The sequence below is a fragment of the Electrona antarctica genome (genome assembly GCF_951216825.1).
Source record: "Electrona antarctica genome assembly, chromosome: 7".
NCBI lineage: Eukaryota > Metazoa > Chordata > Actinopteri > Myctophiformes > Myctophidae > Electrona > Electrona antarctica.
The window spans coordinates 22,866,312-22,892,439 of NC_136812.1; the positions used below are offsets into that span (position 1 = coordinate 22,866,312).

Sequence of the window (26,128 nt, forward strand, 5' to 3'; positions counted from 1 at the left end):
GGGGGGTGTGCGACACCCATGCGCAACCAAGTATAGATAAGGCTATAAACTCCACACACCACCCCCGAGGACACACATCTTCGAAACATCAGCCTTTAGAAATAATCATCTTTTCTCTCAGAGAATATTAGTACGCTTCAGTGACTAGGTCACTTGTGATTATGCAACTCCTAGGAGTTAGTCTAAAACAGGTTCACTAACTCCTATGACTGTAAAGGCCCACAGCCACACTTTACCTCAGGAAATAGCCGCTACATCTCAAGGAACAGCGTGTTCTGCATCAGAAAGTACCGTTGCACATGATGAACTGATCTCAAATTAAATGTTAGATTTAAAAAAAGCATTCAAAGTGCTCCATTCCTGAAATAAAAACATGATAAAAAAATTCAAATAAATTAAAGGAAGTGTGAGGAACTAATGCTTGAAAAGTGTTATAAAATTTGCATTGCATTTTCCTGGGCCATAGATTTAGCAATATAAAATTAAAGTAAAATAACAAAACAATAACAGAACAGTCTTTGTGGTCCGTTAACAGTTAGTGTGAGGCAAATGGAATACAGCAAGGGTGTGCTATTGTTGGAGGGAGCAGTAACAAATCGATGCGCTGCAGTGCATCAAATCTCCATCCCTGATACTTGCCTTCTTAAGGCCCGGACAAGAACTTCACATTGAAGACTAATTTATACTTGTGTGTCCGAGTCGCTCTTCAAAAGTAAGAGATTTTTGACGAGCGACACCGTTGTGCAATAGAGTATAAATTGGGCTTTACTGTTGCGCAGGGCATAGCGTTGAGCGCAGAGTTAGAGGGGTGTGACAAAGAAGTCCGCAGGCTTCTGTAAGGTGTGTGCTTGCTGGCTAAGGGGCTGCATGTGCATCTGCTCTTGCTGTTGCTGCTGCTGCTGCTGCTGCTGTTGGATGATCTGTCGGACCTCGTCCTCTAGCTCCGGGGGGATGATGAGCTGGTCATCGGGGTCGGGCTGGGCAGGGGCATTAAAGTAGCCCCCCTGCTTGCGGATGGGGGCGTCGGCCGCCTCCTCGATCACGTCCTGGCTCCTCCCCTGGCAGGCCACAGAGCCGTTGGGCCGAGCTCTGCGGCCCAGTGTGCCCGACCACCCCTCACCTCCTAGGCAGGGGGAGGGAGGCCTGGGGGCGGGCGATGGCGACCGGAATGCCGGAGAGGGCGATGGGGAGGAGGAGGGTGGAGCCACAAGCTCGGGATGCGAGGTGCCGGGGAGAGGGGTGCTCGAGGTGGCATGTGCGTGGGGTGCTGGGCAGCAGTCCCGTCCATGCAGACAGTGGACGTCAGCTTCCACTTCCACGCGGCTGCCGTTAGAGAAGACGCCAGCGATGGGCTCCTCATCCTCACTGTCCAGCCCATTGTCTGACAGGGCTCCAGAGAATTGCCTCTGGAAAGTGCTGCCGCCGCATGGCTGGAGCCGCGCCCCTCCCCGCCCCGGCAGGGTCAGGTGGGATGCCGGTGGCTCGGCATGGAGCGGCGGCTCCTCCGAAGATGCTGTGGAGCCCACCTCACTGCTCATCTCCGACGTGCTGAACTCACTGCTCAGCTCGCTGACTGTCCCCGAGGAGGTCGGCGGGAGGGGCAGGAGGGCACCATCAGCGCTCGGGTATGGGTGTGCGTTTGTGTGTGCGGGACCAGGGCTGGGCGGCGGTGGAGGCGGCTCACAGAAACAGCAGCAGTCCTCAGTAATGCTCAGCTGGACCACCACGGAGCTGATGCTGTCGGAGCAGCCGTAGCTCTGCGCCAGGGTCACCAGCTTCTTGGCTGCCGCGAGGGCGTCGGGCACGTTCCTCACCGCTTCGACGGCCTCGCTGGGGCTCAGCGTGTCCCACAGGCCCCTGCTGCCCAGCAGGAAGAACTCATCCTGGGGCGTCAGGGTCACCGTAGAGATGTAGGGTTGCGGGGTCACAGAGGGGCACAGGAAAGAATAGCCCATAATTCTAGTGGAGTCAGTCACACCGTTGACCTTGTTATCCTGTGTGGGGAGGAGGACCAGGAGACGAGTTACATAACATCCTTTCAGGACGCCCTACGAACTACAGGTCATCGCACAGGTCATCACACATATAACAGAACTCTTCTTGTTCGTAAATACCTCGGTTATAATGGCATTGTGCTGCCTGACTCTCTGGTACTCGTGCTGCTGTTTGACAGTGTATGCGGTCGAGAGGGGCAGAGCTTTGCCGTTCCGACACAGCACGGCCTGGCATTTGCCCACGTTGGCGGCCGTCAGGGTGAAACAGCCTCCTCGCTCGCTGGGGGCCACCGGGTCGTGTCTGATGTGACACAGGGCTGCGGAGCCGCCCAGCCTCTGGCCTGCTGTACCCAGCTTACTACACACCATCAAAACAAACAACAGGATTAAGCTCGTTTTCTAGGTAAAGATGTCAATGACCCATTTTGGCCAAGAATGCACCCCTATTCCCTAGACACTTGTACTCAAACAAAGCTTGGCACCTAAATTAAGCTAAATTTAAGCCAGGTATACACTTTCATTTATAGAAATATTACAGCTATATTTGTTTTTGCTAATAATTTGTATGTATGTGTTGCACTCCTGTGTATTTACTTATTGTTGATTATTACTGTTTTAGTTATGTGCAGCTCTTTGGGACATGATTTGGGATATTGGGCTATTATACAATTTTACTTGACTTGAAAATTGTGCAACTTATGTTTAGATCACATTAGGTAAAACCTAAATTGACGGAACTCTAAAGATGCATTATGTGAGTGCATTTTCTTTATCTTCACACTTCCCTGGTATTAATGTGGAACTGTGTGTGTGTGTGAGTGTGTGTGTGTTAAAGTTCTCAACGGGCCCAAAAATTATGGCCCGAGGCTCGGCCCGACCCTAAAAAATACCATAATGTTAAGCCCGAAGCCCGACAAAAGCCTGACAAAAAAAAGGAAGAAAAAGAAAACGCCACTAAATGACGGCGCCGTGTTTCAGTGTGAAAGGAGATCAACGGACTTATTGAAATAAAGGATGTATGTAACTCACGTTAGAATAGGCTATTAATGTTCCATTTCCAATTATTCTAATGGATTCCATACAGTGGTGACTGGTGAGTAAACACGAATAGCAGCTGCAGCTCCCTCCCCTAGTTTCCTCTGAAGTGAAGTTGCTTTACGTGTAGCGTTTAAGTTATATATCACCATGGATCGTTTGGTGACGTTGATTAATAATTAGGTTTTATTCATCGCAGCCAGCTGGGTTAACGAGACTCAGTGCAACATGACGGAAACCTGACGCTTCAGCTATATCGTGTGATAATCCGATTGATTTTATCAAACATTTTAAGCATATGGCAACTTGGCAAGTTAACTGGTGGTTAGTAGCTTGTTTGGTGCGCAAACCAGAGGGAAACCAACGGTAGCAAGCAAGTCTCACACCGTTCACTGTTCTCTCTACAGGACTGCGGGGCGGGCTGCATGCTGCTCTGGCCTCGTACACACATGCCGGACAGACATGATCTGTTCTGTCTGTGTTTCATGGCCGCCTCAGGCTCAATGCTTTTCCAATGGAAGTCACGTTTGACATGTGTGTACGAGGTCTCTGAGTCTGAATTGCCAGTGCGATGCGACCCCCGCCTCCAGTCCTCCTCCTGTCACAAGTGAATCACCTAGCGCAGCCCTCTTCATAATAAATACATACATGTATACACAATCACATTACACAAATAACAGAACTGCAATTTTTTTATAATATAAAGATAATAAAAAGAAAAAAGAACAAAATCACGGGAAATTATCACAAGCCAGAGGCTCACCCGGCCCGACTAATTAGCATAATTTTTGGGCCCGGCTCGGCCCGATAACGTCGGGTCGGGTTGGTACCCATCGGGCCAGGTCGGGTTCAGGCAGAGTTTGAGAACTTTAGTGTGTGTGTGTACACTGTACCTCTGCATTGTGAGGAATGTGGTGCTCATGTAGTCTCCCTGCTTCTGGCTCCTGTGGAGCTCCTCTGCCAGCACATCTCCCATGGTGCATTGCAGCAGGTAGGGCACCTCCACATTCCTGTCTCCATCAAACACTCCATACAGCGCCTCACGGATCCCACAGAAACTGTCCAGGGCCAGGGCTGCCACACACAGTCTGAGAATACACGCACAGGAATAAATATGTTTAGAACAATGTGTTCTAAATAGCAAAAATAGACGACGATCTACACACTGTGTTGTGAAATGTAAAAGAGCATTGTGAAATGTAAAAGAGTCAGAAAATGACACTGACTTGTTTTTCACTCCAGAAGCCTCTGTGTAGCCGTGACTCCACACTGCGGGGGCGCCGGGGCCCTCGCTCACACACAGAGACGAGGGAGACGGATCCACTCTGAAACATCGGATGTTACTGTGGAGAGAGGAGGAAGCACAGTCAGTTGGTTTAATAAGTAAAAAAAAAAAAAGAGAGGTCACGCTACAATATTCTTCTCTATGCCATTTGTGTTGTATCGTTTGAGTTCGTACTTGAGCAGTTCTAGGCTCTTGTGGTCTAGGTTGAGACGGGGGTTTCCGGTGAGATCCAGCTCCAGGAGTTTAGGAGGAAGGGCCTCTGGCAGAGTTACGTCAGTCAACTCATTACAGCTCAGGTCCACACACTGTCAGAGGAATGCGCGCGCACACACACACACACACACACACAAACACACACACACACACACACACACACACACACACACACACACACACACACACACACACAGCTTAATACACATAGGAAAGTACTGAGGGAGACGCAGGGCCAAAGACGGAGAGACTTGATCTGATTATAAAACTGGTTCATACGCATAGTTTCATTATATAGATAGTCCACTGTTAAACAGGTATTAGTTTCTTAGCTTGCTTATGAGTCTTGATGACTATTTCTATGTATCTGATGTATTACCATTTGTTGTTCTTGCTACGGATAAGAAAATAAAGATTTCCACTGTCCCAGAAATTGTGTATGGTGGCCAGAAGAATGTTAAATACAATAGCTGTTTTTAAAGGATAACTTTCTGTGTCAAAATCAATCAACTTTATTTTTATGCAACAATATTATATTATATTTGATCTCATTTAAACTTTGTTTATGCAACTGACCCACATACACACATACGCATGTGTGTGGGAGTAGAGCAGGGTGAGGCCAGATTATATTAGGGGGAAAGTTAACTGTGAGATCACAGAGGATTTCCTGACCTGAGGCAAAGATGAACACACAGGGACAGCAGTGAAACTGAGAGACAGGGAGGGGGAGAGAGAGATCTCTAACAGCAACAAAGAGAGAGCTACTCATAGTCATAGAGACTGTTGCCATATGACCAGAGAGAGAGCTACTCATAGTCATAGAGACTGTTGCCATATGACCAGAGTCACAGACTGACCCTCTTTCCCTTTACTCAACTCCACCAAGTAATGCAGCACAGTCGTTGACATCAGCTAACAGGAGGGGTTGTATGCAGTTTTGTTTTAAATTACGCTTTGTAGCTTTTGGCCCGAGCAGCGGCCTAGTGGTCCGAGCACCTAGGCTGGTAATCCAGGTTCAAGTCCCGATCTAGACGACCTTTTCTGCATGTCACCCCCCCCTGTTAACCTACTGTGATCTATCAATAAAAAGGCAAAAAAAAGCCTAAAAAATATATAAAAAACAAAAGAAATGCACTGTAGCTTTTTAATTGTCTATTTCACAGCACACAAAAACTTAAGTCTTTCTATGCAGTATGTGTTAACCCCTCGGCTCCATATACACACACATTTCTGGCACTAATGTAAATGTAACATTTTCCATTAGCATTTTTCAATTGCAACGTTAGCCCCAGTAGTGAGCGTGCCGACCTATAAGGATGCTGGTTAGCTGGATCAAACAAAGACAAATCAGTGAACCCAAGTGCAGCATTGTGCACAGGGTGTCCTTACACAATTAAATAGTAATGCAGTTCAACAATCACAATACAGAGAGCCTACTGTATTTCAACCAATCAGAAGAACTACCTGTAGTAATATAAATATTTCATTCCCCTTTTGTCTTTTTTCTCCTTTTTTGGGTGACTTATCTGCGTACCACTCAAGTACCACCACCAGTGGCACACGTACCACAGGTTGAGAATCACTGATATAGGATAGAATCACTGATATATCTATTATACAATTGAGAAGTTGTCCCGGAGAAGTGTCCGCAACACGGGACCCAAGTCAACAGCTACGTCATGACAACACCGCCATCCTACACACTACACTCACACGACAGTGACATCACAGACTTACCCTCCGCGTCGTTCCACGGCTATCTCCTCATGTCGCGCCGCACGCCGACACCACCCGCGGAACAACGGTCATTGCACTGCCACCAAAACCGCCTCCCTTCCACACCCACACCGGCATTGTATTTCTTCACAACAAACACTATCTCCCCAAGCACCCACACCCCCGCACGCACACACGGGCCACGGAACACTGTTGCCAGGTCTATGAAAACAAGCCCAAAAGAAATGCCATTCAACACGCTACTTACAACTCGCTTACAATTCGCGGACCTGGCAACACTGCATCCTGTTTTCCCATTGGCTACTGTTGCTAATTTGTTGCCACGTCTAAGAAAACAAGCCCGTAAACCGTGACTTCCTACAGCCTACTTACACACACTACCACTCGCTTACAATACGTGGACCTGGCAACACTACATCACATCTTCCCATTGACTCAAACCCAACCACGTGACCCACGAGTTTTCATGTTACATTTCTGACATCCGACAGCACCCCCGGACGTTACACACTACACACACACACACACACATTAGAAGAAGAACAAGACGAACGCTTTCCAGACTGGAAAAACACGCATTTGCACTGCATGTTGGGAGCGACACAGCTTAATGTAGGGGTCACCGAGTGCTGTGCTACATCCCCCGCATGTTCTCACCACCCCGTTCGGCTACACCACACATACTAACCTACACAATTCTCCACATGGCCCTCATTGGCTAGCCCGCTCACATGGCGATCCCCACGCAGCAAAACACAGCTATTGGCCAGCCAGCCACACACACACACACACACCCACACACACACACACGTTGGCCGCGTTTGGAAATATCACACTGAGCGCACTGTGCAATGCAAACTAATAGTGAGTTTAACGTCATTTAATGTTGTTTAATGCAATCAGATTTGCAGACTTTTCTGTTTGGATGTATGGACTGTCAAGGCCAGAAAGTAGTTTTTTGCCACTCAGTAGGCATAGAACTTAGAAGTCTGATGCATGTGACCATTTTGACCAACCATTCTACCAACCTTGATGTCGGCAAGCTGGAGCACCTCAGGGAACACAGTGATGCAGTTGGAGTGAGCGGAGAGGGTGTGAAGCCGTCGGCAGCTCAGGATGGTGGTGGGCACGGCCCGTAGCCTGTTGCCACTCAGGTCCAGTTCTTCCAGCTGCTCCAGACGTGCCAGTTTACTGCAGAAAGATGTGAAAGAAGATGAGGCAGTGTTTTATAAGAGAGCCGTGGGTTTTTATTCTGGGAGACATATTCTGTAACACAATTTTTTCTCCTGACCCAAAACTGTACGGCTGGATAATACTCTAGAGTAGAGTCTAGAGCGTAACATGCCACATTTTTGGATCTTGGGGAAGTTGGAATCAGGACAGCAGCAAAATAAGTAGATAAAAACAAATCAGGCTGTAGTCATTGCTGTGACTCGGAAAAGGGTAGACAATATAACATCACTGTCACAACATGGGCAAAACCACATTATGCCTGTGTCTCGTTTCTGCAGAATCACATACTCCACCTCGTCCTTCTTCAAGCACGTCATGCAGTAGTTTTCCTTACATCGTTTACAGACCAGTGATCTTTTGCCCTGTCCACCTGTATGGCAAAGTTGGCAGGCACCGTCCACCTGTAGTCCACAGCCGCAAGCGTAAAAAAAAAACGAAACAGTATCCAGGTCTGGTGAGTCGTGGGCGTGTGCACGGAACGAGCACGCACGCAACAAATTCACAGGACCGCGCTCACGTAAATAAGCTTGCGTTGTCGCACCGTGACTGCTCCGCGCAAAAACGCAGGTCTCATTGAAATGAATTAGGCACGTTATATCGCTTCACGTTTGAAAGGCCCTTTAGTAATGCCGGACAACGCGTGTCGTTGCTGTCAAAACAGTAGCCGTGATCAACACACAGAATGCACTTACTGAGATCTTGATAGGTCAGTAGACGACTACTGAGAGCATTCAATGGTCTGATTAAACTTGATTTTGTCCCTGTCAATGCATTGATAGCATTGTGCATGTGTTCTAATGGATGCAATCCAGTTATTTGGTAAATATTTATAAACCTCATAGACAGACTTATCCACTTTCAACCAGTGACACCGTTTTAAAGTATAAAATAGGGCATTCATTTATGGGGAAAAAGCTTGTTTCCACTAGTCAGAAACGATATAGGGAATTTTACCTTGCGGTGAAGGTCTGTAGCTGGTTGTATGCCAGGTGGAGCACTCGGAGGTGGGCGTGGCCAGTCAGCAGTGGCACACACTTGTCCGTTAGGCCGTTATTGGTCAGATAGAGCTCTTGCAGGCTGCTGAAGGTCTCCTCCGATTGGCTGGCCGGGGGAAGGCTCTCCAGTTTATTGGCCGACGCGTTCAAGGAGCGCAAGCTGCAAGGAGAGGGCAAGAATGAACGTATGAATGATTTAAAACAGCAGTTTTCAATGTGCAGGGTTCAGGGGCTCTCCTAGTTCATCTTCACCATTATTTAATGTAAAAGAAAATAATGAACATACAAGAATGTTCAGAGTTGATCAGAGTTTCGCTACTATCTCTATGCCTGCCAGAAAGAAAGAAAAGCTATGCTTAATTGATATACTCATACGCTCGCCAAAAATAGCAGATCAGCTATTTTCAGCAAGCGACCCTGTTGTGCGACAAAGTATAAATGAGGCTTGTGTGTGTGTTGCGTGGTACTGTACTGTACTGTACCTCTGGGCTTTGATGAACAGGTTGTGTGGGAGTTCAGCGAGGAGGTTGTGTTGGACGTCAAGTACCTCCAGCTGGGATCTCTCCAGCCTGTCAGCCAGCCAAAGCAGGCGGTTCCAACCGAGCAGCAGCTTCCTCAGGCTGACACTGCACAGCAACCTACAGCATATATACAACAATAGAATCAGCACCAGCAGTCAGGATTTGTATGTATGGGCGTTGATACTTAGTTGTTCTCTGGCGCACCACACCAGTGTGCAACTAAGTATGACTCAGGCTTTAGGATTAGGGTTACAAATGGCAATTTAAAATAATAGCATTTATAATATTGGCCATTTGAAAGTCCTCACAAGTATTTTAATACCAACGTGTAGTGTGTGTGTGTGTGTGTGTGTGTGTGTGTGTGTGTGTGTGTGTGTGTGTGTGTGTGTGTGTGTGTGTGTGTGTGTGTGTTTTACACACCGTATGGGTAACTCAGCAACAGAGTTGTGACTTATGTTCAACACCTCCAGTCTAATGCAGTCACAAACCCAGTCTGGGATGCAGTTCAACTTGTTCCTACAGTACAACACAAACCATCAGTGGAAGCCCTCAAGCATTTTTGTGTTTTACGATCCTTTTAACAGATAAAATACAAATTTGTTCATTTTTGCAAAAGAAAACCAACAAAACACATAGAAAACATGAATATATGGGCAACTATAAGCCTTTTTATGTTATCTGCAATTATGTAGCCAATGTGTCCCAATTTATTTTAACCACTTTCAACCTGATGCCATTATTTTGGGCATATCACTATAATAGGTGAATCTTTTTTATTTTTCAAAAGAAACAAAAGCATATCTATATGTTGCAATGTGTTTGTAGCATGTATGTTGGCTATTAAACTTATTAAACTATTACACTTTTTTCCTTTTTCTTTTTTAATAGGGCTTAGATGGATAAATTAAAAGGTTATTTGTGTGTGGGTTTATTATTATAAATGTTCTCAAATTGAAACTTTACACAAAGGTTTTCGAACATTTAAAAAATGTTGCACAAATGTTTCGGCAATCTATGATTGAGGACTCGGGACCTAAAATTCTGGCATCGGTGATAAATAATATTCATCAGTATGAATCATGTAGTAGTGGTTCTCCAACCTGGACACATCCAGAACAGTAAGGTTCTCTGGCACAGGGTTCACCTCCAGTTGTCTCAGCTCTGAAAACAAAAGAAACATGACAGAAGCTCAATGGGGTGATTTGTGGATGAAAACCTATAATTGGTTTAACCACATTAACTCTAGCATCTCTTTACTAGGCATGTCATAATATGCAAACACCGAACAGAATAGCAGATCTACAAGCTCACAACAAGAAGCAACACATTGTGAGCATACTGATTTGAGCTTACTCTTTGTGGGCGCTAACAGAGGAACTTTGAGTATGCTACATGCCTGCCTGTCACCTTTGGAGCAACAAAAAGCTCCTGTTGTATGAGTAAATGGATGTTGTGTTGTGTACTATTGTACCCTTTTAAAGTTTTTATTCATGGGCTCTCGATTATTGTTTGGACCCAATGTTTTATACAATTGTGTCAATAAATTAACCAACTATAGCGGCTATCTTCGAAAAAGAGATTAAGGTATAGAGAGTATGCGCATGCTTAAAGTGAATGGCACATCGAGTGCCAAAGCAACATGCAAAGTGAGTTTAACATTGTTTAATGTTGTTTAATGCATCAGATCAGACTTTTCTGTTTGGATGTTTGGATGGCTGTCAAGGCCAGAAAGTAGTTTTTGGCCACTCAGTAGGTGTTCCTGCATAACTTCCGGGTTTGATGATGATGTCACACGCATACCCTCTATAGAGGGAAAAAGGTTTGGGACCAAGTGTAGACCCCTGGGGTACCCAGGTCAACCAAGGATATAGGGTTTAAGTGGTTAAGGTGTGGTGGACAGTTAACATAGATGAGTTTGTACCGTTGTGTGAGGCATGCAGGCCTTTGAGCGCGTGGCCGTTGACTCGGATCAGGACAAGTGCATTTCTGTCACAGCGCAGGAGCTCCAGCCTGGAGAGCGGGGTGACGTCCAGCTCCTCCAGCCCTGCGTCCCTCACATCCAGCTGGGAAATGTGAGCCAGCTGTCCTGCGTCTCCAACCACTACTGTGTGGATCCGGTTTAACCTTCACAGAACGCAGATGAGAGATGTTCAAATAGCAACTTAATGGAGTTCAAAATCAGCAACGAAAAACGGGACAATATATTTTATTCACTGAAGCTAACTGAACTGCCTTGAACTGACTACGTTTGTAATTGCATAGCTCAGCCCACCTGAGATCTATGTGGCGAGTGGGGAGCCATTGCAGGCCAGCCATGTCCAGGGCCGAGAGCTGGTTCCCAGCCAGACAGAGTCTCTCCATGCCCCTCAGTTTCTCCAGGACCGGGGGGACGCAGGTGAAGCAGTTGAAGGACAAGCCCAGGTAGGTCAGAGCCTCTAGAGAGCCCAGCTCCATGGGCAGGGAGGTCAGACAGTTCCCATCTAGCAGCAGAGTCTGCAGGCTAGACACACAACACAGGGAGTATTAGGGCGAGTGAGGGATAATTACACATCAGTCTTCAGAGTTAAAAATCACACCCGTGTGAAGTAAGTGGTGCAACTCTGTGTGGGGGTCCCCGGAAGTTCCAGACCCAACCGGCTTGCCGGTTCTGGCGAGCCGCCCCATGTCCGAAACGGTAGAGAAATGAGAGTTACCATGTGGGGGTCTGCGGAACATCCAGACCCCCAGGAACGCGCCCAGGGGGCCGGGCCGATTCCGGCGAGCCGCCCCACGTCCGAAACGGTTGAGAAAACAGAGTTACCGTGTGGGGGTCCGTCTACTGTACTCTCTACTGTACTGTACTGGCACACCCGAAATCATCACATACAGTTAATATGTGCGTGTGTGTTTGTGTGTGTGTTAGGTTGCGCACAGGTGGTGAAAAACAACCATGCTGTTTTTGTGCTCAGACCCAGCCACCCACCCAGCCACCCACACACACACAGCACCGTAAGGGAGTGGTTGCACCACTCAAAAATCACTGAATTACGTCCAAACATTTGTCTAAAATTTGCTTGACCAAGCAAATGTGTGAGCCTTTCATGGAATTTATAAAGCTAGCCTAAATTCTCCCGAATCCCATTACATCATCAGCATGTCTGAAACCGGATTTACTACTAGCTGGAAATCGCATTTTGCAATATTTCGCAATCGACTCACTGGTGTCACACAGGCACACTCACACAATAGCTAAATGCTTGACCCTAAATTCCCTCTCCGGATTCCGGAAACAGCATCAATATGACCGTGGTCTACGGTGCAAAAATAAATAAATTAAAAACTACTGCAATGTCAGGACAAAAGCCTGGTGCACAGCCACATTTTATGAACTGATTTTACTGTGCACCGATAGTATGCTGGCTGCATGCTTGCATCTGCCCACTTTCTCTCCCAGCCAACTGCAGGTCACTGGGGACACATTCTCTCTTTAGGTGAAATTACCTTACAAATGACCTAGATACCCTTATCTTTATTTATGCTCCGGATGCGAGACAATTAGGCTTAGGATCCGGCGGCCACTATAGGTCCCCACTCACTTGTGCATGGTTCCCACTGCGGCAGGCAGGGAGGACAGACGGTTGCCTTGCAGGTTGAGTTCCGTCAGCGAGTCGATGTCACACAGGGCCAGGGGAAACTCGCACAGAGCGTTGTTAGACAGACTGAGGCTTCTCAGCTTACAGAACCTGGGGAGTCAGAGAGACGGCGAGAGCGAGAGAATAAGAGCCAGGAAGGGAGGAGAGGGGGCAGGCAGGTGAGAGGGGAAGAAAGAACACCATGACAGTTTAGGGGAGCGAGAGACAAACATAGAGGCCGTAGAGAAAGGGTGACTAGGCTGGGTAGAAAAAGAGGGAAAGAGAGCAGTGATGAGGAAAAGAACACAAAATAGAGAACAGAGGAGGAGCATAGAGAGGGAACATAGAGTTTGAGAGTAACAGACAGAAAAAGAGGGTAATATCTTAACTATATTTTAGAGCCTGGCCTTGAGGAGAAGCTCTAACATAAACATTGTGGAAAGAAATATGTCTAGTTATATAATCCTATTCAGAGAAACATGGAAACCTAGTAGGTAGGACGTTTGCATAACATCATCATGTGAAAGAATAGCAAAACACCCACATGGTTTGCTTTGCAGCAAAGTGTTTACACAAAGCCAAAGTGCTCACGTATTCATCAACACAAGGCAACATGCGGTTCAGGTAGCCCATTGTGGTGTAAGTGCGCAGACCCGTGTGTGTGCATGTGTGTGTGTGTGTGTGTGTGTGTGCATATGAGGGCGTGTGAGTGCGCGCGCATGTGTGTGTTTACGCTAACGTTTCCCAGGGCTCCGTGGGCCAGGCTAATCCGGTTCACAAAGGGGCCAGGGTGAGAGCGAGACGGCCCCCGGATCCGCGTCTTTCCGAGGGGGGTGTGGGGAAGAGGCGGGGCCGCAGCGCAGAGAGGACACATTCCTGAAAACAGCGCCCAGGGAAGCGAGTGTTTATGGAGGAACAATGGAAGCGCACGGCCGTTCCCATCGGAAGCGCGACGGGCTACCGTGGCCGCTGAACCGTGGCCAGGGAATCAACAGAGAGAGATGAAATGGAATAGACAGCGGGAGGGATCAGTTGCTGGCCATGGCAGCGACACAGCAAAATCATGGGTGATTCATCTAACTCTTAACCACGTAAACCCTATACTTTGTTGACCAAATTCCCCGGGGGGGTCTATACAAGCCAAGGCCCCCTCCTTTTGTCCCTCTACACACCACATCTCTTCATTGACAACAGCAGACCTACAAGCTCACAACACCTTGTTTTGTGATGCATCGTGAGCTTAATGTAAATCTGCAATCTTTTCAATATTCACACCAGAATAGGGATTGTACGGTTCTTGTGGTTAAAGTGTAAAAATGGATCATTCAGGTTTGTACTGTGGAGGCTGGATTAAAGGCAAGATCTCCTCTCTTGAGCACTCACTCACACACACACACACACACACACACACACACACACACACACACACACACACACACACACACACACACACACACACACACACACACACACACACACACACACACACACACACACACACACACACACACACACACACACACACACACACACACACACACACACACACACACACACACACACACACACACACACACACACACACACACACACACACACACACACACACACACACACACACACACACACACACACACACACACACACACACACACACACACACACACACACACACACACAGGTCTGTAGACCTGATATGCAACGATAGGTTGCTATGTTGATTAGCGATAGCTTTAGCTGTTGCTAACAGGACGACAACAACAAAGTACTTGGGCTTGCAACTGTCGTTTGGCTTTCTGTGTTCATCAGATTCAAGTACAAGTATTTCCAAACTAGACAGGTTTCCAGCCTGATTCGCTGTGTTCCATGACTTTGTTTTGTTGTCACTTTGAAGTGACGGAACAGTTTCCACGGAGTTCAGCGAATCAGGCTCGGAACCAGGCTATGTCCAAACAGCACTTCTGCTGTTTTGTTTATACATCAGAGCGGGCTGCGGGGGTTCCGTACATGCCATCTTGACCAGCATTTAGCTTACATAAATAGAAATACGAGCGACAATAAGAACGCAGCGGAGCTGAGTATAGGAGAAAACTCAGGAGAAAAGACAGCGGTGTGTGTGACGAGGGGCTGCACGCAGGAACTCAGAGCTCCTGTGTTGTGTGTGCACGCTGGCAAACAACGGGAGAGGTAGAGTATCAATACACAGATACTATGGAACATTTATATTGAACAGTTTACAGTTTTCCCACAGGTCTTTTTGGATGTGGATATATAGGGGAGGAGTCCCCTATATATATATATATATATATATATATATATATATATATATATATATATATATATATATATATATATATATACACACCGAGTTGACCCGAGACCCGCTCGCGTCGGAGTCGTGTTTTATCGTAATCACTCGGGTCGGAGTCGTGTTTTATCGTAATCACTCGGGCAGGGTCGGAATCGGACGTATCCACCTCGGATCTCGGGTCTGTCAATCATTATATGTCATGTCTGAGTGGATCCGAGAAGACCTGTAGGCTACTGTGTGTGTGACGTGTGTGTGTACGGTCTGTGCTTTTTTGTTGTTGTTGCAAATGTTAATAAAATATTCAATCAGTGTGTGATTGTGTGCCAGTCTGACTGTATACTTTCTCTTTCCGCTGCATGTGCGCTCATGCTGCACGCATCGCTTGCGGAGGAGAAAAACAGCTGGGGGAAAAAGGTTATGTTTAAAGTGTGATCATTTAGGCTGACCTAGGATCAGGTTAGTGTTCCAGCGACATGAACGGTGTTACGTGTGTGATGGGTATGCTGATTTAGGATCAGCAGTGCAATACGTACCACCACAAGCCTCGTCCTGCATGGTTTGCCTTGCCCTGATTTGAATGAAAACACTGGCGTGTAATTATACTTTATATCACGATCACGGATCCCGACAACAGTGTTGACCTCAACGAGGTGAAAGCAAACTAGCAAAGCTCAAATCAAATTAATATAAGAAGGTTAAAGCAACCATGACAACTCTCCTGTGTATCCCATTCCCCACAGCACCTGGATAAGGAAGAGAGCAAAGTAGGAGCTGTTTATAAGTGCATTGAGTGTCGTGCCTTGTTAATATTCCATTCAGCCAAGACCGGTACATGCATCTGCTTCTGCTAAAACTCTGATGATTGTGTGTAAAAAACAAATGATCCGTTTGGTTCATTTTAAATGCACGCACGCTGAGGAGACCAGAAGAGACAACTTTTTTTTTCTCTCTCACCCTGCTGCAGCGCGCAGCCTGCAGGGAACCTCTCTCTCTGTCCGTCTGTGTCTCTCTCTCTTTCTCTCTCTCGCGCTTTAATCATACAATTGTAATTGGTCAATACGTCCGCTATATTATTTCATATAGTCCACATTTATGTCTGCCTGGCTGGGTCGGGTCTCTCGGAATGTCGGAAATAATGGGATCTCGGTCGGGCTCGGCACCACAATTCAAAAGACATCTCGGAACGGGTCGGAATCGGACGAAATTGTCACGGATCAATTCGGGTTTGGTTTAACTATTTGAAAATATTTTCGGAACGGGTCGGAATCTGTAAAATGTCACAGATTAATTTCGGATTTCGGAAACCATTTTTTTGGACCCGTGAAGAGCTCTACTTGTGACCCCATAAAAACGTTGTTTGGGAAATCCCCTATGTTGGCTAAATCCTGGTATAGGGCTGGGTATAACCCAGACACTACTTGTTGCCAGTGATCTACAGCTGTGAAGCAGTCTGTCCCGATGGCATGTAAGCAGCCAACTCACTAGTTTGACCAGACAGCTGAAAGCGCAGAGGAGGGGCCACTGCGCCCCCCCGGAGAGGTCAGCTGGTAACATGTCGCGCCTCTCATCACGAAATGTAGCTGGCTTTTTAATTGGCCCAACTGGGCCACAAACGGGCCTGCCCACGCACGCACCATGCATCAGCTGTAATTGGAGCTAAGCCGCTCCCATCTTCAGCCCATATGGCTGTTCCCCCAGCAGAGAGAAAGCTCCCGCGTCCAAAAGAGAGAGAGAGGACTGGGAGAAAAGAGAAAGACAAAAAGAGATGAAGAGCGAGAAAGAGAGAGACATACAGTAAAGAAGAAGAGAGATCTCTTGGTCTGCTCTGGTTCTCTCCTATATGCCCATGACAACAGGCTGGACTCCCTGGCTGTGCCGTGCCGTGTGGAACAGAGACTAACCTGGTGAGGGCTGCCAGGCCTCGTTGTGGGGACACATAGTTGTGCTTGAGGTTGAGGTGGGTCAGGTCTTGGCTGTAGAAGAGCTGCGAGGGCAGCTCCTCCAGGCTGCAGCACGACAGATCTACAGAGCTCACCCTCTGGGACGCGATCTAACACAGGGAGAGGGATGGATGCGAATAAGACCACTTGACATTGATTAGTTAACATTAACACATTCCATCCGTAGGACGTCTGGAAACGTCCTAGGGAATCCAATCGAGGGATGCATTGGACGTGTGTACAGTACGTCCTAGCGCATCCTCAATGATACCAGGCGAGAGAGAGAAGAATATTCTGAATTTTTTCCTTTTTAAATTTTTTCAGTCAGACTCTCGGCCACCGTCCTCGGCCATATTAGCTTTCTGTTGACTTAGCTGTTAGCGCGGCAGAAATAATGCCTCGTCTCTCCTAATCCAGGGCGCTCTCCGTGGTTTTGATCTGATGGATATACTAGCACTTCATTTCTGCTTCTCATCCGCCTCTCATTCAACGCTTTTTGGATCATATATCGTATAAATTAAAACGATAGCAAAGTAAGCTAGCAAAGTAAAGCAAACTATTTATCCAGTTTTTTTCCGGATTGTTTCCGGGGGGTGGGTTTCGGAGTAAAAGCGGCCATGTCTTTCCGGCACCCCAGAGCTCCTATTTTGAAGGAATCCCGGCGCTGATTGTGTCAAGACCTGATGCCGATTCTACAAAAAACAGTTTTCTGAAAAACTTATGTTGCTTTATCAGTGGTACTGTGCACAAACTCTTTACTGTCAAGGACCCCCAAAATGCTAAATTTGGCCGCGGGCCACCGTAGCCCCATCGCAAAATACACACCTTTGAGGCATGCCTATGCCACCGGAGGTGCTCAGTGTAGGACTCGTAGCTGACGTAATAGGTGTGGCTCTGGGGTCCGGCTGAGCTGAAGGCCAGACAGTGGCTGTGTCTCCTCACCTCCTCAACCTGTGTCACATGAGCAAAAACGCTAGTTATTGTTTTTTTTCTGCACAAAAGACTTCAAGGCATAACCTTTGGAGGAAAAATATCTGGCATTCAAATGAATTAGATCAAGGGTGTTAAACGGGAAGGCTGCCTACGGGCCTGAAGAGATGCCCGCAGGATTATTTTGGGAAGAAGAAAATATATATTTACAAATCACAACAACAACAACCATGTATTTTTATTATGGCTCTGTAAGACAGTCGCTCTTGGGCCGTTCTCTTACTGATATCTCTACTGACTACACGCTGCACTGGCAGCTTGTTGTGTACTTACTGTACTACTTAATAAAACAATAGGCGTAATTAACCACCCACTGTGCACAATTCATCAACCTCCCCAGACTGTCAAGGGCCTCAAAGAGGTACTTCATTTTAATGTAAACATGCAAGGCAGCAACCAATGACAAACTATTACGATTTGTGCCAGTCAAATTAAACAATGTTTGTAGGAGATACAACTATTCCAGAACAACCCAGCTCATTTCCCCTCTGCAGCCTGTGTGTGTGTCTCTCAGGGGAATAATTTAAATATGTGACATAGAAAAGTTAATAATAACACAGAGTCTTCAGCTCTGTGTGGAATTAATGGTACAGGAGCTATAAATATTCACATCTGTACGTAATGACAGCCACAGACATCACAATGCAGAATTCTACATTTGTGTCTGCTATTTCTAATGGGTTATTAATCAAAAGGGTGGGGCTTGGACCAAAACAGACAAATGGCATTATCTTTTCATCTCTCATTACAACTTTCTTGAAGTTTCCGATTATAAGCTAAAGCCCATCATAAAGTAATGCTTGCTAGGCAACCTTCATAAGAAAAGAAACATGTAGAGCAATGTTTCATAAGAAAAGAAACATGTAGGGCAATGTTTCATAAGAAAAGAAACATGTAGGGCAATGTTTCATAAGAAAAGGAACATGTAGGGCAATGTTTCATAAGAAAAGAAACATGTAGGGCAATGTTTCATAAGAAAAGATACATGTAGGGCAATGTTTCATAAGAAAAGAAACATGTAGGGCAATGTTTCATAAGAAACTAAAGTTGTATGGCAATCTCCCAAAAAATACAACTCATAAAGTGTTCTGTAGTTACAGGCATGCAGAGACAAAGCAATGCGAGCATGCATTTGTTGAATGCACAACTGGCCGACGTGAAGTCACATTTTAAATGTGTTAGACACCTCCGGTTTAGATTGTGCCCTCTTGATCTCAATCTCAGCCAGACCCTCATTTATTTCTCTGCAGCGCTTCTGCGTCTCCAAAACAATTCAGAATCAGACAATATCATTAATGTCAGCTGAGCTTCTTGAATAAAAATAACTCCAGTCAGCTGAGGTTTCATCTCACACTTCCGCAGCAACAATAGACACGTGCACACAGACTGATTTTGTACAGCAGGACACTAGCTGGGGCTTCGTGGGGGTATTGGATTATCCGAGTATGGGACGGAGTACCTTTCCTCCGATGAGGGGCAGGATGTGCATCTTTCCGGTGTGTGCATACTTGACAGAGGAGACGATGAGGCAGGTCCCACTGAGGGTCACCTGCCGCTTTGACCAGCGATTGACCGGCAGGGCCAGCTTCCCCTTGCGCACATTGAACAGCCCGGAGAGCTGCACGCGTTCCGAGCCGCCCGCGCTCCGAGGCTTACCTGCATGGGGTAAAGGGAGGGAGGGAGGGAGAGAGTGTGCGTCGGTGTCAATAATACTGTAACCGTTTTTGCATGACAGCCTTTCACATCACACAATAACTTATTTTTAGCTGTTTGGGCTTTTACGAACATGCACACACACAAACACAGACACACACACATTCATTCACAGTGAAAGAGGCTGAGAGCTGTGGTTATGTAAGCAAATTCTAATAGCCCGGGGTGGTCTGGAGAGTGAACGAGTGTGTGAGCAGCCAGTCACTCTGGCGTTATTGGTTACATTAACCCCTCGCTGACACACAGAGCAGCAATGCTTTGGTTCAAGTCACGGGGGAAACTAAGGGGATTAACAAACAAAAGAGAAAGCGAGGCCTAGTGAGGGAGACCGAGGCCCTCAGCGGTCAAGAACCTGAGCTGGCTTCAAATCTGAAACTTTATCTACAAAACTTCTTCTCTCGTTCTCTGCCATCATCCACGGTTCACACATCACACACAAGACAAGCAGAAAGATAGGGAGATTCCATTTAAACAGTCTGGGTCTGTTGAGGTCTCAAATCAGATTAGCATGTTATGCAACCAACGTGTCCTAACACTGACCGCCTCTCCTCTCCTCCAGTGGAGGCCAAGGCCTTTGGGTGTGTGAATGGCATTTAACTTTCACCGTCTGGGCTCGAGGACAACGCACCGGAACTAAGTGACAACTGAACCGATTAGGGGAAAGCACAAACATACCACACCGTCTCTCCTCCTCCCCGCCAAGACATCGGACACTGGCCCCTCCCACCACTGCAACCGGGCTCTCTCGGCCGCATTGAGGCTGATGTCACCACTCACCACAGACAATTGGCCCACAGTGAGAGAAAGCTTTTGTCTGTCATTTGCATATCGTGTCTTCTCCACTTCTGCTCCCTTCCTTGTTATCGTTGCTACACCACTGCTGTAGGCAAATACGATAGCTAGCTTGGAAAGTGAGTGGTGATTAAACGTCAGTAGCGACCGACTGTTACTGGATTTTTGGTGCCTATACTGACTATATAAAATTGTTAAATATCAATATATGCTATCTGTGATAGGCCAATATCAGCCATTAAAATCTGCCAACCTACAGCGAATGCAAATGAAAATAAAAGCCTGGGTACCGAGGTTAACCTACAGGTATACCAAGCTTGGCTATCCTATTCCTTATGGAATATAGGGCATACTGTATGACCAGTCCGGACAAGCAGATATAGGGTGGAGTGGGCAAGACACTAGGCTAATCATTAGGACAGAGGACAAATGTATAGCAAAGACAGTAATAAATAATACCCCAAAGGATTGGGGACCCCGCACACGCGCGTTTAATTTATTATACCTTCAAATATGCACTGAAAACTCACCTGTTCACAATCGCATTTCCAAGCTGATGTGTTTTTAAAATTTAAACTTGTTATATGCACTGTTTTATTGGTTTTACTCTTTTAATTGTTTCTTTTCTAATAAAGTTGTCCGTTTCCTTGTTCCCCCCCCTGGCCCCAACACATGTAAAGCGTCTTTGAGTGTCATGAAAAGCGCTATATAAGTCCCAGATATTATTATTATTATTATAGCCCCCACACCACCATGATTACTTTATAGTTTCTACTCATTTTGATTGCTTGCATATTATGTTATCAAAACTGAATGATGTTACACACACAGAGTACACCAGTGCCTCCATTCACGGTTGTTGACTAATACAAATAATGACATAGCCCTTTGTGTGCAACATACAATGACTTTGATGATTGCTTTGAATAAACAGACTCTAATAATGCCTGTCATTGCCTGATTTATCCTTGGTAGTGTAACGCGTTGCACACCGAAAATAATATTCTATGTACAAGCTCACAATGTCAGCGTTGCAAGCTTGTAAATCTCCGCTTTTCATTCAAGTATAAATCCGGGGTGTGCGACAGGCAGGCCTTAAACATATCCTACAACCTGTAAAGTACGTTTGAACCACACAATCCTATGGAATGTGTATCCTGTAAATTACACCCTTCCCCTGGGTGGAGTGGGCTAGACATGATGGCTTAGGGTCTGTCACATCATGTATATATACACAATATTACACATACATGCCCTTTCCTTCCATCTATTGCTCTGTATGCGAACATCCTGTTTGAGCACAAGTGGCCTATGACTGTTTCCTGTCTGTTCAAGAGAGAATATTCTTAGCACGTTTTGTCCTTGACGAGGCCATAACATCCCTGGACCCACGACCCGCCCAGGGCATTCATCTATTCTATGATTATGCTGCTATCAAGCTCAGTTCTCCCAAAAGGCAGCGTTAAAAGGACTAGCTTGGGGCTTTCCCGTTACATTTTATCCCAGCTGTATTCACCACCACTAACTCTGTTAGGGGGAAAACAACATTGAGCTGCAACTGCTAGGCTGTTTTGGGCGTGTGGGATATAGACTGAGGTGGCACAACCACAGGGTCAAAATTAACAACATGCATCATTCACAGGGGAGTGTTTTTGGGACTTTTTGGGCACAGACAGCAACCAGACGGGCGATTAGCCTCGTACAACAAAGAAGTGACCTCCGAGAAGCACCATTACAGGCCGAAGGGGACTAGAGGAGCCTTCTGCTGTCTGCTGTCTCAGGTAGATCAGAAACACTGAGGAGGTGAAATCTGAGTTCCGCTAAGGTCACTGTTCTCTCGCTGTCAGCACACAGAATACAGGTGCGTACGTGCATGTTGCCAAAGAGCATTTTGCAGCAGGGATTCTGCTGAGTCAAATTCCTCCTAGACTCTGAGCACTGACACCAACAAACAATCCATAATATGCTAAGAGGAGAGGACAGCAGGGCAAGGCCATCAGTCTGCATTAGGTTGGCTACTTACTTAACAGGCAGTAATGTCCCAAAGGACCACCACAAACTAATAATTCAGTGCCCTTGGCCTGAAAATGTTTCTTTCTGCTGTGGAATTTTCCTGGTGACAGAGTAGTACAACTGCTACAGAAGTGCTTATACTTTTAAAAAAGTAGCTTGATTGAGGAGTGAGAGGTTAAGGGAGAAGACAGACAACTTCTTCTTGGACAGTATTTCATGGGAAGCTCTGTACAAAATGTGTTTCACCGATTGTCTGTAGTAGTAGATCAAATAGTAGCTTGTAGTTCGGCAGAAGAATCGATTAATTTGTGTTCATATATTTATATTAAGATTATTAGATTCATCTAAAAAGTTGTCAATAGTAATATCCAAGTAGATATTAAATCAATAGTTGCAGCCCTAGAAAAGGCAAACAACTAGTACATGATGGGTGACACTGATTGTTTGCGGTGACTCTGTGAGGATTAGCCTGCTTTACTGCATTCTGACTTCACTCTATGACATTACTGAATTTGGCAACCACTGGGTACAACAAAGTGGACAGCCCTCTCTCTCCCCTCCTCAATCACATTCCACCGTCTCTACTCCTCCTCACACATCAGTAACCTGCACTCTCTTATGTCCTGCCAGTCATTCATTCATCCACCGACTCTTTCCACTGTCCTCTCAGCAGCGATGTGCGGAGTGCTCACTGGAAGGGCCCCTGCTCCCAGTACCAGCACAACACTGCATCCTGCATTGTTTCCCTGTCATCCTACAGTGGGGGCCGTGGAAGGGGGAATGGAAGCGAAGGAGAAGTTGTAGTGGTTTAAAGGTGCATGGGTGGGCTGGCAAACTTAAAACACTTTCTCACTTAGCACAGAGGATGGGTGTTTGTGATACACTCAAAATAAGCTGCTTTTAAGATACGGCTGATTGCATCCGTTATCATCAAACCAACTGCTTTTGCATCTTTAATCCTGCTGTCTTTGTTGAGGGTATCAAAACAAGGTCAAAAACAACTTCCAATGGTGCCACTAATCCTATAAGAGATCAAGGCTGTTTGATCCGTCCTCTCAGACTGTTGTTTAGCCTGCCTTGCCTACCACCACAACAATAACATCAAAAACACAGCCCACAGCACAACAACAAACAATTCACGAAGCAGCACACAATTTTGGACTTTGGCGTGGTAAAAAGATCACACCTGTTACCTCCAGATGTGTCTCCCTACAAGCGTACACAGAAGGGGGTGGGGGGCGGGTTGTACAGTTACAACGCCACGCATTGTCCTGACAGGACAATTGAATCCACTTGTTTAACTGTCCGACTGACCAAATACAATGACAGCACTCACGGTGCACTGAGAATGGATGTACAATGAATGAGCAGGGACAGCCCAAGCAGAACCAGAGTTACCCGCCGTAGCTGGCAGCCGGAGGCCACAGGACAGTTAAGTCTGTATGAAAACAAGTGGCAGAGAATCTAACCGCAAACTAGTAAACATGCCCCGATTTGATGCTGAACTGTCCTGTACCTGTTCTTTTACAAATGAAAGACCGGTTTACCCAATACTGCATTTTGGGTTTCTCATGACTATGACAAAGTACTCACCTAAGTAAAAGCGGATCAGGCAGCCTATTTCTGGATTCATGCCCTCCTCCTGCACTCTCTGTGGGTCTTGGAAGCCTAGATTAGTGAGGTATTCATTTAATATCTGCAGTGGCCTCTCGTCATCGGCCAGCCTCCGTATGACTCCACCATGCAGCTGGACATACAGTGCAGGGTTCGGGGCACTACTGATTGTGTCTGGCCACCCTCTGCTCTCTCCCGGGATCCCTGGGTCAGGCTGGACAGATTCTGGGCCCATCAGGGGCCGAGTAGAGCTGCTAGTGCTACAGCATTTTGGGGGAGGCTTGATCAGGTCAGGGGTGTCTACGTTGGACCCTGTCCCGGCGCCCGTATCATCCAGTGTGTTTGACAGCCTGTTGCTGGCGTGGCTGGGGTCTGTCGCTGGCAGGTCTACTTGCCCGTCTACAGGCAGGTCGCTGGGCAGGTGTGTTGGGGAACTGGTGAGATCTACCTCATCAGAGGAGCTCTCGAATGGGTCGGGCCCCTCTGCGCCGCTGTCACAGCTGGGGCTCAGCATGGAGGTGTCCGTGCCCACAGCCAGCCCATCGCTCAGTGAGTCCCGGTGTTCGCCGGTCCTTAGCCCACCGGGGCTGAAGTCCTCACAGGTGCTGCTCTCGATGTCTGAACCCGAGTAGTGTCCATAGCTGTCGGCACCACTGAGGCCCAAATCCACCCCCACGCTCTCATTTAGATAAACCTCTGATGAAGAGTTACTTGACATTTTATCATCGTATAATAAACCGCTGGGGAAGTTCGTGTCTGGATAATATTGTGTTGTGTCATTGCAGTCGTGTAAAGGCTCATTCTCCTCCTCTGCTTTGTTTGATGATAGAGCGACCGAGTAAACTGTCTTGTCGACATCCAGATTCTCAATTTGTTTGCCATTAACCTCAGAACTATTGCTACAGGTGCCATTTAAGTCAATCAAAGCGGCTGCTTTGCGATTCATCCTCAAGATTGCCCCAGTCTTACCCCCACCACCCAGCTGACTCGCCATCTCACCAGCAGTAGTGCCCAGCGTGCAGAGCACTGGTCTCGGGTGGGAGGGTGTGAGCCAGTCGTGGATGTGAACACAGCCACGCTGGGGGTCCGATCTCACCCACGCCTTGTCAGAGATCTGAAGTTGCTTGGACTGCTTCTGTCGCAGAAATGTCTTTCTGTCCAGACTGAGTGTGTTCAGCGGCGAGGCAGATGGAGCGGGGCTCGCCGCCTCGGTCGACGACACCCCGGGCGGGCAACTTGGTGAAGTAATCGGCGAAGCCCCCAGCGAGAGATTACGCTTGTGCCTCCGGTGTCTCCGGTTGAGCAGAGAGTTGACCGCGGTGCTGTTGCTCGCTGACGCAAGGCTGTAAACGTTGGCTGGTTTGGCCGCCGGCATGCTGATATTTCTGGCCGCACCACTAGCGGCGTTAGCGACCTGGTTCTGATAGATTCCGTTCCTGATGGCAATCTGAAGCAGGGAGGTTGTCGCCTGTCCCTTCCCGAAGAGTTTGGACTCTCCGCCCACACCACTTCCACCAACATCATCCTCCCCCGCCGCGGGTCTCTTCGCAGTAGGCGTTGGCACTAATCCGCCCATTCCGCCGGGTTTCACTGAGTTACCGCCGCCCTTTGATTCAAGTATTTCTTGTGATGTTGACGGTGCGACGGAATGGGTATCCAACTCCATCTTGCTCCCGTCCTTAACGGCTGCACCGCGGTCACTTTCCATCCTGGCTGGCCGGGGTTGAAAGAGGCGGTCTTGCGTGTAAAAAACGATGCTTCCCGACTAGTTAGCAACGAGACCGCTAGCTTAGCAACAACACCCTGCAGGTGAATGAATGCTAGCCCGCTAACGCTGTTAGCCCGCACTGGTTTCCAATAGTAGTAGCGAGCTGAAAATGAACGGCGCGTCGCGGTTAGCGTAGCGTTTCGGAGAAGTCGCGCAGTACATTCAAAGAGTCGGTTTACTACATTTTCCCGTTTGTGACGCCGGCCTGACCCGGCTAACCCAGCAGCTCGAGACTGCAAACATTCCTTCTGTGTCAGGTCGCCATGAAGGCTCGCGCTGCCTGCCTACTGTACAGATGATGTGACGGACCCGGCGCTACACTCTGGACAGGGCGTGGTCTCATTGGATATGAAGGAGCTA

At 47.1% G+C, this 26,128-nt stretch overlaps 2 protein-coding genes across 2 annotated transcripts in view; one reads left to right on the top strand and one right to left on the bottom strand.

Moving 5' to 3' along the window:
* Window positions 1-26,074, bottom strand: LOC306926980 (PH domain leucine-rich repeat-containing protein phosphatase 1-like). The gene is made up of 17 exons (XM_079506543.1): window positions 23,980-26,074; window positions 19,328-19,524; window positions 17,704-17,829; window positions 16,840-16,988; window positions 12,592-12,738; window positions 11,289-11,516; window positions 10,938-11,140; window positions 10,117-10,177; window positions 9,437-9,532; window positions 8,978-9,133; window positions 8,455-8,655; window positions 7,296-7,458; window positions 4,489-4,619; window positions 4,256-4,372; window positions 3,923-4,117; window positions 2,115-2,352; window positions 1-1,994 (listed from the first exon to the last, which is right to left on the bottom strand). The coding sequence occupies exons 1-17, from the start codon at window positions 25,706-25,708 to the stop codon at window positions 801-803; spliced, it is 5,331 nt and encodes a 1,776-aa protein (XP_079362669.1). The 5' UTR covers window positions 25,709-26,074; the 3' UTR covers window positions 1-800.
* Window positions 25,989-26,128, top strand: part of LOC306926998 (tensin-3-like) — a 53,846-nt gene continuing 53,706 nt past the window's right edge. The window contains exon 1 of the mRNA XM_079506568.1: window positions 25,989-26,128. The gene's annotated coding sequence lies outside the window, so the exon portion shown is untranslated.